This window comes from Phyllostomus discolor, chromosome 4 (genome assembly GCF_004126475.2).
Source record: "Phyllostomus discolor isolate MPI-MPIP mPhyDis1 chromosome 4, mPhyDis1.pri.v3, whole genome shotgun sequence".
Taxonomy (NCBI): Eukaryota; Metazoa; Chordata; class Mammalia; order Chiroptera; family Phyllostomidae; genus Phyllostomus; species Phyllostomus discolor.
In genome coordinates this window covers 187,754,778-187,770,736 of record NC_040906.2, presented here as the reverse complement: position 1 = coordinate 187,770,736, position 15,959 = coordinate 187,754,778, and the positions used below count along the sequence as shown (strand labels likewise).

The 15,959-nt window shown below is 45.5% G+C and overlaps 1 protein-coding gene across 2 annotated transcripts in view; it reads left to right on the top strand.

Annotated features, from left to right (window-relative positions):
* The first annotated feature begins 3,159 nt into the window (after window positions 1-3,159).
* The window catches only part of MAP7 (microtubule associated protein 7), a 159,532-nt gene continuing 146,732 nt past the window's right edge, over window positions 3,160-15,959 (top strand). The window contains exon 1 of one of the 2 annotated variants that reach the window (XM_036024768.1): window positions 3,160-3,348. In XM_036024768.1, coding sequence (XP_035880661.1) covers window positions 3,282-3,348 — 67 coding nt within the window. In that variant the 5' untranslated portion in view covers window positions 3,160-3,281. The remainder of the gene's footprint in view (window positions 3,349-15,959) is intronic. The other variant, XM_028509293.2, reaches the window with a different exon arrangement.

The window sequence follows — 15,959 nt, the reverse complement described above, 5'->3', positions numbered from 1 at the left end:
AACTGCTGAGTCAGGCAGAACCAGGGAAGTCTGTCAGGGCACAGAGCACCAGGAACAAAGACAGAAAGCACGGATTTGCAAAGTTCTAGAGAAAGTGAACAATTTTTATATTACATTAACTCAAAAATGTTGACACATTTTAACTCATATTTGGCTGGAAATATGAGTTGGAAAGATGGAAAGTGGGAAATAGAATAGAGCTCCCTGTGATTGGGAGGTGGCCAGGGAGTATATTTAATTACATAGAAATGGGGACTAAGGTTTTTGAGCAAGGGATGTGTGTGTAAAGTAGTGGTGTGTGAGAAAATTAATCTGGTACAACTGTGTTGGGTAAATAGGAGGGAACAGAAATTGCACAGAGCAGTTCAGATGGTGTTTCAGATATAAAGGAGGGGCCCTGGCTAGTGTGGTTCAGTGGATTGAGCACCAGCCTGTCAACCAAAGGATCACTGGTTCGATTCCCAGTCAGGGTACATGCCTGGATTGCAAGCCAAGTCAGGTCCCCAGTAGCGGGTGTTCAAGAGGCAACCACACATTGATGCTTCTCTCCTCTCTCATTCCCTTCTCTCTAAAAATAAATAAATAAAATACTTTTTAAAAAAATATGAAGGAGAGTCTAGTAGGAGAGCAATAGGAATTGAGAGGATAAGATTAAAACAATTAATTGACAAGATTTGAGAACAATGATTTGGGCAATGATGATGGGAGGAAAGGCTAGGTGTTGAGTTTATGTAAGAGAAGAATTCAAAACTAGGCAGGTTTCGGGGGGAGCTGGCTTGGGACATGATGAATTAATGACAGGATGAATCAATGATAGAAATGTGCAGAGACAGACCATTGAGGACTTACTGGCAGAATTCAGGCCTGAGGCCAATGGAACATATTTTTTGGATCTAGGGGTCAACCCGGATGGAGAGATAATAGTAAATGAGAGCTCTGGAAGATAAAAAGGTTGTGGCCTAAAATTTGGGGAGGAAGAAGGTTTTGGGATGGTTTTCACTTGAGAGGGAGGAGAAATTTAAGTCAGTGAAGGAGAAAAAGGACTGACCAAAACAGGCCAAGAGGAAAATCAGAGGAGGGAATGCTATAGAAAAGCTAGGAGAATGATAGATGAAAAACTAGTAATAGATCCTTTGATTTCACGCCCTGGAAAGTTTTTTTATAGATAGGCAAGAGAGAGTACAGCTGACTGAACAAAGACCGTAAGACAATAATGGTACCAGAGTCCACACATTTATTACCTTTGGTGAACACAACAGACAAGACTTGGGAGGACAGGGAGTCGAGGGAAGAAACTTTCCAGAATCCAAGAGTCCTGGATGTGTGTGGTGGGGTGGAGTCCCTGAATGGAGAGGCATTTGCGGAGTAGGGAGAAGAAAGGATGAGGTTTCAAAGGAGGCAGGAGGGGAGCAGATGGCTGTAGGAGGTCCCGCTCCCCCCTCTGGGAAGAACTGTGATGAATCGGAGAGATTTTGAGAGGGATGTCGGAGCTCAGGACAGATGGCTTCCGTGTTCTAAGTAAAGTACAAGACAAAGTACAACACAGTACGATGTGATGGTGCATGACATTTAACAGATGTCACCCGTTCCTGCATTTTCATGTCCATGCTGTTGCGGACACCGCATTAAATTTGGAACGCATAGGCTGTACACGCCCTAAGGGCAGGATATCAGTGTGTCTCTTACTGCACTTATTTCTGTGTAGCTGGCAACAGACTAAAACATAAGTTGGCAAAAGAATGGGAGAAGGGGTAAGCACAAACCAAAAACAGAAACACGCACACAGAAAAATAAACACCAGTAAGTCAATTTTTTGAGGGGGGAGTCCAAGACAGTCCTCATTGGTTTGCTTAAGTAGGTAGTCAATCAGCCAATCCCTTTTCCCTTTTCCAAGTTCTTCCAGAGTTCATCTCTTTAAATTCAGCTAAGAGTTTTTCTGATGTTCACAGTAAAGTGTCTTAAACTGTGACGACTTAATGTAGCAAAAAATACCTGCACTTGGGCCCAAGCTGAGGTTTAAAACTACCTCCCCCAATCTGGTGCTTTATTTTTATTGATTAGAAGTCTAATAAGTGTGATTTGAATGTGATCAGTTTGCCTAAAACACTGGAAATGGGACTAAGGGAAAATCCCTAAAATAGCCAAGTGTCTTCTCAGTCAAAACTTCTACCTAGCCAGCCAGTGAGCCAGCAAACCAAATAAAAACAGTCCACTCCTGGGCTCAGAATGGCAGGTGTTTCATGAAAGGATGGTGTGAATAGTCACCCTAAATCCAACACTTCTCAGACACTCTTGGGCACTCAGAGGATTCTGCCCAAGTCCTTGAGCCGGTTTGAAACTGCCGAGAGCTTGCTGGTTACGGTCAGCCAACCCGGCCTGTGGGGGTGAGTGCATTTCTCTTGTTTCTTATGTTTCCATTTATGCAGGCTAAATTTCTTCCCTCAGCATTTTGTTGCTGATTCTTTGCTTGTCTGTTGGATTACAAATGGTTATCTCTTCAACTTCCTTTCTTTAAAGAGAGAGAGAGAAAAGGGAGGGAGGGAGAGAGAGTGGGAGGGAAAGAAATTGCCTATTGCCCCCCCCCCCCATTCTTCCTGAATAAGCTGGAAGTCACAAGGTAGTCACTAATGGGGAACCGAGAATAAAAAAAGTCACATCATTAGGCACAAGTTTCACTAACTCGTGTGCCCTGGGGCTCATTAGTTACAGGAGCCTGATGAAAAGATTTGTCACCAGCAATGGCGTCCTAAAAAGCAGAGACCAGATACCAGCTTGGAATCCCGCCTGCGTACTTCGGCTTTACACGTGGCATCATACTCTTTTTGCACTGTCACCTTGAACTTCAGAACTGACCTGACTGCTTCAGAGTTCACAGTGGAAGAGAGCGTCCTGATGTCCTTGTCTCACCGGGGCTGATTTTCTGCCCTCCCCGGTCCCCGGCCCTGGAGTCACCAAGCGTCGCCAACCCTACTCCAGACCTCCAGGAGTGGACAGTGGTCTGCGGCGGTGTCCAGAAGCTTCTCCGGGCCCCAAAGCCTGACTCTTCCGGAAGCTCTTGCGGCCGAGACCCAGCGGGGTCAGTCGGAGCGGCTGCCACGCCGCACCTGCCCGCTAGAGGGCGCGCCAGGACCCAGGCCGCCCGGGCTCGCCCGCGCTTGCACCCTCCTCCCTCCCGGGACCGCGCTCACCTGTCTGGGCAGAGGGCCCCAGAGGCGGGGGCCGGAGGGAGCAAAGCTGAGGAAGAGGGCGGAGCGGCTCTCCGGACGCGTCATCCGAGCACCATGGCGGAGCTAGGAGCTGGCGGCAGCAGCCACAGGGGCGGCGATGGCGCTGTGCTGAGCGAAAGAGGTGACTGCGCGGCGGGGGCAGGCAGAGGTCCCGCGGGCGCGGGCGGGGGGCGGCAAAACGGGTTGGTGGGCTTGCGCAGGACGCCGGCGATACCCTCCCCGGCCCGCGCGGCCGCAGCCCGAAGCGGCGGGCGCCGAGCTCTGCGCACCGGGCTCGGGGCGCGCAGTCCCTGCGCTCTACGCCTCCTCCCGGCCCGGCGATGCTCCAGTGCCGCGGGTCTCGGTTCCGATCGCCCCTTCGCGCTCCACCTCGACTTTTCCACAACAGGTGGAAACGCGCCAGGGAGCGCGGGAGGGAGGAGGAAATGGAGAAACACTGGCCGCTTCCCTCCCACCTGCCGAGTTGAATGGGGAAATCGTATCCCCCAAACCAAACAACCAGCCGGAAAGTTCTTGGCCAGGTGCGACTGGTAGGATTCTCCATTTCTGGACACCACCTCCCGCCCTCTGAGCTCATCAAGGTTTTGTGTTGAGGTCCCTGGTGGCGCAGATGGGCGCAGGGGTCGCGCGGCGATCGGTGCCCGCCCCCCGCCCGGGTCGGGGACCCATTTCCGAGGAAGACTGGGGCCAGAAGTGCTCAGAGATTCATTGACTTGAAGGGTCCTCTGGGTTCATGTTTTAAGTCCCTGCACCAAACCAAGGTAGGAACGGGTGGCTCAGCTCATGGTTCTGTGTTGAGGGCCCCCTCGACCCCACACACCCACCAGAGCCACAGTCAGGGACCGGCGCTCAAGTCTCCGAGAAGTGAAGAATCTCCCCCGCACTCCACATCTTATACTTTGACGATTGTTTCTGCTCGTGATAGGTTTTTCTTGAGAAAGTGTCCTGGAAATCAGCCCCTCCTAGTCCCTTTTTCTTTTATTCTGTTCTTGGCTGGTAAACTCGAGTGCCTTCTCACACGTGGGATAGGGGCAGCAAGGCAGTTTATTTTTAAAAGAAATTCAAATTGCAGGCTCCCCAGTTGCAATGCATTTTCTGCTTACGTACCCACACAATCGGAAATAGTTGTTTCCTAAATGTAAGACTCACCTCCCCATCCTCTCCCAAAAGAGGTATTATTGATTTAGAGGGCATGCTTATTTTAATGTGAAAGGTCTAGAAAAGCCGTAACAGTATTCGCAAATTATGTATCTGCTCTGCTAGGAAGAGTTGGGGCACTTACAGTCTAATGACTTAATCCCTCCTGCCAAATTACCGGAGGTTAAATCTGACAAAGTGTCTTGAACTTGTTTACTTTGAAGTCATGCTACTTTCTGTAGAGTGGTTTATTTTGTCTTCACGTGTTTGAAAGATTGGTCGACCATTATTTTGGTTTGGGGTGGGGAACGGGTGGCTAAGTGGAGATGCCTTTGTAATTGCGTTAGAGAACTTGACCAGCTGGGCGCCCCGGGTTAGGCTCACTCAAGCGAGGGCAACAGGAGGGCAGCCTCCTCGTTGTGTATATAGATGATCTCATGCCTGCCAGACCGGTGTGGCTCAGGTGGTTGGAGCGGCCTCCCATAAACCGGAAGGTCGCGGTTCAATTCCTGGTCAGGGCACCTGCCCGGGTTGTAGGTTTGGTCCCGGGTCGGGTATGAATGAGAAGCGACCCATCGCTGTTTCTCTGGCATATCAATGTTTCTCTGCCCCTCTCTCCCTCCTTTCCCTTTTCTCTAAAAAGCAGTGAAAAAAAATGTCCTCAGGTAAGAAGTAAAATTAATTAATTAATTCCATGCCTAATCCCCACAGAGTAACTGCTTCTGAAACAAAATTGTTCAAGTTAGTTAATTCACAGCACTTGTTTAACAAACAACAACAGCAGCAACAAACACTTTTCAGAATCAGCCCATGAACAACTTACTGATATAAGTGAAGTACAGACTAGCCTGTTCAGTGCCTGGGCATGTTAACTAAGGTTTATAGCAGTTAATATAAATTATCAGCCCCATGGCTGTCAGTGAAATATTTTCTTTTATAAAGATAGGAATTTAATTGGCTGCCATCTCCTTCAGAGAAAACAGGTGTTTCACATCCTTCTCTGGACACTTCAGTTTCCAAGGGACAGATTTTACATATGGTCTTTTGAATAATTGTACTTTATAATGTAACTCAGCTTATTTCTGGCCCCCATCTTTTTTTTTTTTTTTTGAGCCCTTGGTTACTATTAATGTTTTTAGAGCTCAGAAGCACCTGTGTGAGCAGATATGCCAAAGAAAGAACGAAGGTGAAAATATATTTTTAAAACTCTGGGTAGCAGTATTTTGAGCAAACAAGTGCAGATTGCCTGACTTTTAACAACTTAAGTTTTCCATATATTTAAATCATGTGACTTATACCTGAACTTCAGGTATATATGTGACTTCAATGTAGTACGTTATTTGTACAGATATGTGTCACATTTTAAACATCCAAATGCTGCGAGTGTGTGGTGTTTTGTTTTTGTTTTGTTTTTTAATAATCACAGGTTTGCACAGAGGTGGGGTTTTTGTGGGGACGGGGAGAGGGGACCTCTGAATTTTATTACAGTCAAAAAGGAAATTGCCATCTTGAATGGCAACATTTATTGAAGGATTTATTTTTATTCCCTTTTTAAATCTGGGTCTTATGAAGTAGAGTCCATTCCTAATTTCTTAGTTTTTGTGACCCTGTGCAAAGACTCTGGTTTAATTTTAAAGCAACTTATATTAGGATCTCAGGTAATTATCAAAATAAAATCTGTAACGTGTTCATAATTACACACATATGTATATGCGTGTATCGAAGATGGGTTGAAAATGAGAGGTATGCTGCCTGTAAAATCAGATTTGTTATGAATATTGAAAGGCATTACGTAAATTGAATATTTTAAAAACCACATTTCTGTCAGCATATATTTATCTTCAACTCAAAAGTAGTAAACTAATATGCCTTGTGGTGAAATATTTTTTCTCAGGGATGAACAGTTCTTTCAAATATATTTTTCGATAGCCAAAGCTAAGCAAGAACTGAAAAAAAGAGAGTTGGAAACAGGTTTCAGTTTCGCCACTAGAGGACGTCCTTTTCAGGTTATTGTTTTGAGTAGTCCCGCTGGTGGAGATTCACAGCACTGGCTCTGCCTGAGCCTTGTGTATTTCATTTTATGCTCATGCCCAGCACCCATGGAAAGTGAGTGTGCAGCGGTAATTTCCCAATTCAATAGCTTATTTTTATAAAGCCTACTGAATTAGGACTAAATTTAAATCTGCTTTTGACTAATTTGAGAGAAGACCGGTTCATGCACAGGAACAGTTAATACCTGTAATCTGTGTATTTTTTCGATATTCCTTTGAGGGAAACGACTTAGTACCTGGGTCTGGGCTTTATCTCCCTTTAGCAAGCTGTGTGGTAGAAAAACATGGGCTCTCTTTATGCTTTTGGTCGGGACCTTTCACTGAATTTCCCAAATTAAAAAGTGATCTTTAAGGTCTCACTCAGCTCTAAGGGTCTACAAATATTTGCACATAGAAATTGTAAGAGGCTCAGACTACAACTTGGTGTTAAATGTGTCCCTTTTGAAAGTCAGGTCCCAAAGCTAGTGGGAAGCCTAGATGGCTTTTTCCCATTGTTTATGGCCAGCTCTTACCTTTAAATACTGCTAGGCAGGAGGGAAGTGTTATTAGACTAGGCAGTTGTACCTAGGACCATGCATTTATTTGATATCATTAGTCAGGCATGTGTGTGAAATACTAGTTTACTTTGACATGTTCTCTAAAAATGAATTCTAACATCCTTGCCATGCGGTGCATGAAAAATAATCATTTAAAAGGAGTTATTTTTAAAAAAATTCTTCTCGTTACATTGATATAAGAATTGGAAATACCAAAGGTTTTGAATAATTGAACCAAGAATCACATACCGTCTGTATGTTTAGTGTTATGGTGGCTGGGAGCTTGACCAAGACACGATCCTTGGATTTAGCAAGGAAAGCAAAACCCAAAAACAAGTGATTGCAGGTTATGAGGAGTTCATTGAAGAAAGAATTACTTCTAGCCACAGTCATCCATCTGGGAGGACACACTGGGTATAATAATAATAATTCATTTAATTTAAAAAATGGGTAAATGCTATGTAACGTTGAATGGAGGCCAGAGAGAGAAATGAAGGTGCTGATGTGGGAAAGAGCAAGATTCTGGACCCATTGACTCACGTGAGGCCCAACATGAGAGGGTTCTCGGTGACCCATTAGGAAGGAAGGTGCATTGAGGCCAAATTGTGGAGTGGTTGGAGGTCAAGCTACGAGTTCGCACATGATTCTGTGTGCAGGGAGGTCCTATTGAAGATTCTTCAGAATCATATATCTTGATTAAAACATGATTGATTAGGTAATTCTGTGCCCATGAATCTTGAAAGCTTGAGTGCAAGGTCAGTCGGAAGAGCTCAGCTGGGCCTTTAATGAATGCATAGTCCCTCCATTTAGGAAGGCCCTTCTCTTCCACTGATTTCCTGCTGCTTTGGGAAGAGTAGTGTGGGGACGGTGAGACCGCATGCGGGACATCTTCGTAGCCAGACAGATCAGCCATAAATCTCTGGAGATGTAGGACGTGATGGATATTCTACCCAGGAGGTCTTCATTTTGAAGTGACAAGGTGGACTAGAGGATGGATTATAAGAAGGAAGAGGTGAGCAACACACAGACCAAGTTTGAGGTTCCTGCAGAAATCTAGGCAGGCACTGGGCCTGCTGTACCGCATGGCCATGGAAATGGGAGGGGAACTATTAATTCAAGATGCAACAGAGGCATGTGTCAAAGGATGCAGGTAAAAAGGTGACATGCAAGACTATCTTCCCGATTTGAGTTTTGCTCGTTGGTTTGCTCGTTGGGGAAAATATTCATGAGGAGGATCTGATTTTGGTGGGAGACATAGAAAAATCTCTGCTTTAAACATGGAAATTTGAAGTACAAGAGAGACATGTAGGAAGAAGTGTCTAATGGGCATGAAGGAGAAGAGTACAGTTCGGGACTTTGGTGTTCATTTGGTGTTCCACAAGGGAATTGTGATTGAAGCTGTGAAAGCAAGGAGAACTTACAAATAAAAACTGCAAAGGGTGAGACAACATTTAAAGTACAGGAGGTGAAAGAGCCAGCCAAGAAGGTGGGCAGAGAAGCTGGAATGATAGGAAGGGCGTAACTGAGTCTATGCCATGCCTGCCATGGGAGAGGGGCAAAGAGGTGTGGAGGATTCAAGGAGTGAAGAGCAGGAGGGAAAAGCCATCAGTATGGTGACCAGATAGTCACTGACCACCTCCAGAAGAGGAAGTTCAGTTGTTGGTTTAAGAGTGGGGCATGGACCAGATTTTAAGTGACTAGTAGATGAGCTGTTGACAAGTAAAGATAGCCAACTTAAAAGACGCCCCCTAAAGTTTGCCAGTTGAAAGGGAAAAATTCAAATCATTGAATAGGCAGGAGGATTTTTCTCTTTTTAGAATTTACTTACTAATTTGCGCGCAGGAAGTTCACTGGTGTTCCAGGTACACAGGTCATCGAGTTGCGTTGAATGTGTAGTCAGGTAACTGCCACTATAACCATGGCCCAGAAGGGTATCTCACCCCATAAAGGTCCTTTGTGCTTCCACTTTGGACCTGCTCTCCTCCTGCCCCTGGCAACTGCTGATCTGTTCACCAACCTTTTGGTTTTGCCTTTTCCAGAATGTCATAAAAATATAACCAGCCCTGACTGATGTGGCTGATGGTTGGTGCATTGTCCCGTAGACTGAAAGTTTGCAGGTTCAATCCCTGGTCATGTGCATACAAGAAGGCAGCCAACTGATGTTTCTCTCTCACATCAGTGTCTCTCTCCCTCACTCTCTGTCTCTCTCCATCCCACCCCTCCACCTTCTCTAAAAGCAATGAAAAAGTGTCCTCGGGTGAGGATTAAGAAAAATGGAACCATACTCTGTGTAGCATTTTGAGTCTGAATTTTTTCACTTAACATAATACATTTGAGATTCAAAGGTGCTGTATCGGCAGATGTTTACTGAGGAGTAGTTTGCCGTTGCACTGGAACACCACCACTTGTTAACCCATCCACCTGTTGAGGGACATTGAATTATTTCCGGGATTTGGTGATTATGAGTAATGCTGCTATAAAATATTTACATAGAGGGTTTTCTCATTTACCTAAGGAAATACATAGGAGTAGAATTTCTGGCTCTTATAAGTGTGTGTCTTAAAGAAATGACCGAACTGTTTCCAGAGTGGCTGTACAATTCTGCATTCCTGCAAGCAACGGATGTGAGTTCTGCTTACTCTGCATTCTTGCCAACATTTAATGTTGTTAGGGCTGTTTTCATTTTCTCTCTCTCTCTCTTTTTTTTTGCCATTTCACCAGGTTCTCTGAGTAAAGCAATACAAAGACATCCAAGTGAAAGAGTGGCCTTCTGGATGCTGAAGGGTGATGCCCCCTTGAGTTAGGAAAACCTGTGAAGGTAGCATTACATCCGAGCACAGGCATAGTGTGGAATTTTGATCTGGCTCTAAGATCATCAGCTTCTTTATTCTCCTTTTCCATAGTGTTTCTCATTTCCTGTGGAGTCTGTGTCTGAAGTTGTCGGGAACAGAAAGGCCGCTGTACATACAGCACATCGATGCCAGTCCGAGTTCCCTTCTCTCCCTGCAGTCTGTCGTCTCATCCCTTGGGACACGGCTTTCCAGAGTTTGCAGCTAACATTTTTTTTCCGTTGCAAAGCTGGAACTATTGGTCAGATGGCTTGTTTTATGGTCCTGAACGTTAACCCCTTGTTGTTGACAGAATGTATATGGTCAAACTGAACAGTCAACACCAGTTCTCAGTTTCTGAAGTGACTGGCAAGCGCTTCGTGCCAGCCTTGATTACTCTGTCGTTGGGCATTTAATCACTGAGCATGGTCTGAGGTTCTACGTGATAAATGTACATGGGATTTAGACTTATTGTTTCCTAGAAAATCCAGTTTTAAATTTTGTCTAGCTCTTCAGCCAGTGGGTGCCTTTGCCTCTTTAATGTCTCAGCTCTTGCAGTCCTCTGAGCTATAGCTATTCACAGACTTAAGTGGCATTGGATAGTTTTCCTCTGCTCGTTAAATACTATTCTCCTTAGTATTTTTTTTTTTACTTTGAGAAATAGCCAGTTAAGAAAGAACCTATTAAAAATTTTTTATTAGGTGCCACTTTAAATCTCGATTGAAAGAGTAATATGTTTCTCAGAGCAAGAACTCTTTGCTTTCAACACTTTCTCACCCTGGAAGCTCCTACAGAAATAGTGGGGGAAGAATTGTGAGAAAATGCCAGCAACTGACACGCTTGGCCAGGGAACCCAGATAAATTCAGGGAGGCAAAACCGGGCAGAAAGGAAGCTGAGAAAATGCATCTGGTATGTGGGAACTGGGCTTTGCAAGTGTTATTAGTAAAGTTGTGTGTATTTAACTTTAGTGGGTTGAGATTTGGAGTATGTTAAAATTTCTATGGTGACTTTCCTTTTTGATGCTACGAATGAAAACCTCCTTTTTGGAGTTGGCTTTCTGGTGAAGAGAACCGTGGCATAATTTCCCCCAAGTAAAATTTGTATCCCTGGCACTGTGTTGGAAGTAGAAAAGTTTCTATGCTAGGACAAATTGAAATTCCAGGATGAAATTCTAGGAAGAACCCCTACATTTAGTTAGGGCTCTCCCTCCCTCCCACAAAGGCCATCCAGGTGGCAGGAACGTGGATAGTCCCTGGCTGCGGCAGAAACACCTGGCTGCTTCTTAAGATTTTTATCCAGGCTCCTGCTTCTCAGAAGCTCCTGACCTGACTCTGTGGTGTGACAGACACTCCAAACAGGACCTGGCTGCCTGCTTCCTGCATTCCAGCGGAAATGGTTTCTATTCATGGTAGATGCTCTGACTTAACCACAGCCCTGGTGGGTACATTTAAATATAGCTCACTCCTTGGGCATCAGGTGAAGTTGTTGAAATGATTATTGTGCTCCTGTGATAGAGTGTCATTGGTTCTCAATCTTGGCAGTGAATTAAAAAAAAATCACCTGGGGAATTTTTTGATGTCTGGATGCCCAGGCTGCTCTCCAGGTAATTATCTGAGGATCTCTGGGGGAGGGAGCCAGGTGGCTGTAGTTTTTTAAACTCCCCAGGTGGTTCCATTTTGCCATTGAGGTTGAGAACTCCTGGGTTAGATCCATTTCCTAGTTAGTGCTCTCCCATTTGACCTTCTCAGTGGGTCTCATTTGGAGGTGTCAAGTGTACCTTACTCATAGAAATCACCTGGACAATCCTAACAGCTACTGCCCTCGATCCAATGTGTTTATGGAGCCTATATCTTATTTTGCTCCCAATAATTTTTGAATGAAATATAGCTGTGGATATGAGTATGCGTACACTCCAGTAGCCAAATACACATGCACATGTATTCAGGTACGTACTTACACATTTTTATGTAAAAAAAATGTGTGCGGTTAGACAAAATGTTGTGTTCTTAGCTTTCTTTTTGTCTGCTTTGCTTAGCTGCCACACGGCCTTCCTCTCCTTCCTTCCCTTCAAAACAAGGACAGGTCAGCTTCGAGTAGATAAGGTTTTTTGTAGAAAATTGTATTCTTTTCCCAGAGATTTTCATGGGGACCCACGAGTTCTTATCACCAGCTCCCCGCCTCTGCAACCAGCGCTGGTTTCCTCAGCCTGTCCATAAATGTGTGGCCCAGAGTGACCTTCTCCTTGATGTCCTCCCCTTCCGGCACCCCGCCTGATCTGGCACCAGCCCCCTTTGGGTTAATCTGTCCTCCACTTTGTTTTCTTCTCCTCATCAGAAATTCCTCTTCAATGACTCAGTCCAGTAACTTCTGCTCTTTTCACTTTGCGTTTTCGCTCAGCAGCATTATTCACCTTTTTGGCTGTGAATCTCACCTCAAACTCATACCTCTGGCTCTACATGTCAGAACTTCCAGAGGCACTTCTGAGTTGCATCCGTGCGTGCTGGCGAGGTTCGTGCTGCCGTGGGTTGTGGTTTGAAGCTCTTTCGGGGAGGGCTCCCCTTCGGCAGGAGTGGGTCCCTGTTTTCTTTTCTCCCTGGAGCTGGTAAACCCAGGACCAACATGAAAAGGGCAGTGGGGGATGCGGAATGGGACTGGCCCCTAAGGAAGAGAAAGAATATCTTTGATTTTTTTCCCCCTCGAGATTATACTGAAACTGAGCATGTGCGAGGCCATGTGGTTGTGGGCTCAGATGGACTCCCCGGTCGTTCAGGGACAGTGCTCCACCGCGACTTGGTCCTGGGGCTCCGGCTGCCGGGGCTCCCCCACTCTCTGCCTGAGGGGTCTGGGGCAAGTCACCTGAGCACTGTCTCCCTCGGTCTCTGCCTTTTTGAACAGGGACAGCCGTAACACCGCCACGGGCTTGCTGTGAGGACTGAGCAAGCTAATCATGCCTGTGAGGTACTCAGAGCAGGGCCTGGCACGGCGTAAGCGCGGAGCAGTAGTGTCACCACTGTGGCCGTGGTTATTAAGGACTGGAACCGCCTCACTGGGAACATACGGGCCTACCCTGGCAAATTTCTATTTATAATCGTAAACTCTCCATAATGAGCGAATCAGAGTATAAGGCTGATTCAGACCTGATCGCACGGGTGAAATCACACTGCCACGGACTTGGCCCGGGCGGAGGCAGCCTCCTCCCAGCACATTGGCTGGTGCTGCTCACCTGTCAGAATGCACACACTGTTCCAGGAGAAGGTTGCCACACGCTGCTGGCCTGTGAGATGCTGAGATTGTGTTGCGATGGCGTGGGACCCCCATGCCAGCCTATCGTGACTTATTTTTCTTTGATTTCTGTGGTACTCAGGAGTGCTTTTTATTACTATACCATAGTTCCAAATTTTAAGTTCCTTTCTAAAATATGATTGCTATACGATGATTGAACTTTAAGTCATAAGGGTGGGCCTGCACGTCCTCTAAACCACAGAGCTGGACGACATCCCTGGTCCCCCTTTGGGTTTAAACCATCACTGTCACTTCACCGAATACATTTCTCTACAAAGAAATTAGAGGAAGCATTTACCATTGCACGACGTTCATGAGAAGCAAGCAGTTGGGATTTCTTCAAACAAAGTACAGAAATGAAAGTGGAAACGTCGGGAAGCATCTAATTTGTCAGTCACAGATTCTAGAAGAGACTTTCTCGGACCACAGGGGCTCGATTACAAGGCCCGTGCTGCATTTGCACGTGTGGTGTCCACGAGAGGCTTTTCTCTGCGAGAAAATAACATCTTGTTCATTTTTTTAATTTAGATTTTTATCTTTTAAAAAGTTTAATGACTTGGTACATCTTAAAATATATCACTTCCTTGGGTGGGCCCTGGTTTCGATGCTCTGAGTGATGCCCGCAGATTTTCTCTGTGCATACAGTAGACACTGCGGTCATGGGTTAAACAAGTATGCCTCACTCCATCCTTAAACTATTAAAATTATATCATTCTTCAATAAAAATCTATTAAAAGTAAGACAGTATTGTTATATATTAATACACTTAACACTAGAATAAACCCCAATTTTTCTTTTGCAACACCGGCTTTGTACTTCCCACCATCCCTGTGAAGATGCACTTGTGTGTGTAAGAAGGTTGTACGTCCATCTGCTTTGTAAGTGACTTTGCAGAAGACCCAGTATCAGGGACTAAAATAGGAGACAGGGCTCTACAATAGGAAAAAAGCAATGAAATAATTGAGAATTATGAGGGGTGGGGACTATTTTTAGTCTAGGAGACCTGCGAGAGGGCCTGTGCCTTTGAATGAGAAAGCCCCACAATCTCACAGTCCAGTGAGACCTCGCAGGGAAGAGCACCAGTGTGATGTTTCAGATGAAGTCACTGGTGGCCCAGCTGTACCTGAAGTGGTCAGCCTTGAGAGTGTCCTTCCATTTTTATAACTGATCAGGTCTGGCATTGGCCTGCTACTCACTGAAAAAATCATAGAAAAAAACGGTCCAATTTAGAAATGTGCAGCACCACTCTAAACCATATACTCGATCAGAGCCACATGGCATCGCGAAAGCGTTGGAGGGTTCGGCAGGGCACCCGTGAGAGAGCTCAAGCCTTCGAGGCTTTGGGGGAAAGGAGGAGCACAGGATGCTGGAGGGAGGCACAGAAGGCCATTCTAAATCTGGTGCCTGGTTCACACATAGGCCTTCAGCTTCCTTTAAAATATTAAAATTTATATCACTTTTCAGTAAAAATGATTATTAAAATTAAGATAGTACTATATATGGATTCATTTTTAAGGAGATTTTATTTATTTATTTAGAGCAAGGGGAAGGGAGGGAGAAAGAAAGAGAGAAATATTAATGTGCGAGAGACACATCGATTGGTTGCCTCTTGCACACTCTCAACTGGGAACCTGGCCTGCAATCCAGGCATGTGCCCTGACTGGGAATAGAACTGGCGACCTTTTGGTATGTAGGCCAGTGTTCGACCGACTGAGCCACCACACCAGCCAGGTATTTATGAAAACATTTAACACTAGAATAAACCCAGGTGGATGGAGTTCAGACACCTGTTTGTGAAGTGTTCAACAACTTTTTGCTTTACAAATCACACTGTTGTTTTCTATCATAGACGAACCTATCAGGAAACATGTTCCTGGAACAATTTGCAATTTATTTAAAACACACATCTTTTGGTTATATAAACCTCCCTCTTTTTGTTGGTAAACAGAGGACAAGGACAATGTCTTTTTCCAGTGAGCTGGACAAAGCCTGTATCTGGGCTCTAAAGGGGCATGGGTGCTGCTTGTCTTAGGGGTTTCAGGACAAGTCTCTTCCTTTGTGCCCATGTGCATACAGGGACCAGGCGGTACTGGTGGCTGTTGCTGGTGGAAATCAGGCTCTTTCATGAGATGGCTCTTTCTTTTCAGAAGAAAAGCATTTCGCAGACCCATGTGGGAGATGTGGTCTTGTGGTAAGGTATGTTCGAGTGGAAAGATGTCCCTGTGTCCCATCTCTGTCCATCTGCCATGGAAAAAGTCCAACCACATCATCAGAAAGGCCAGAACAAAGGCCAGTGTCCATACTTTCTGCTTCATATTAAAGCTTAATCTTTTAGAGTCCACAGGTGGCTGATAAACTGTCTCAGTCCCTATCTTGGTAGCTTAGCTTGTTCCTGGCTGCTCTGGTGGTGGAGTCCACGTGGCTGCCAGCCACTGGGCTGCTAAGGCCACGTGGCTGTGGAGAGAGAATGTACAGATGGTGGGGGGTGTCAGTGAGCGGGGTGGGAATGGGGTGGGAAAGAGAAGGAGAGCTGCTTTGTTTCCCTGGGATTATATTAGCTTGGGTTTGAATGGACCGGGTGCTTTTTCAAAATAACCAAGCCACTTCCTAAGCTTTTGTGGGCTTATGGTAGATCCACCTTTAGTTAGATTGACAGGCCTCAATGGTTAAGCACCTCCCCCTGCACCCCCCAACAATCCAGTACCAGAGGGCAGACAGTGCTCCTGGGGAGATTTCCTGTGCTTCCTGGATTAAGTCTCAGCAGCTGTCCCCTGGAGTGTGTGCATGAGTCTGTAAATGGTAGAGCATCCTGGCTAGGCAATCAGGGTTATGCTCCCCAGTTTATTAAATTCAATGTCTAATCCCCTTTGCTTCCTTTCTTATTAATAATTAGCTAA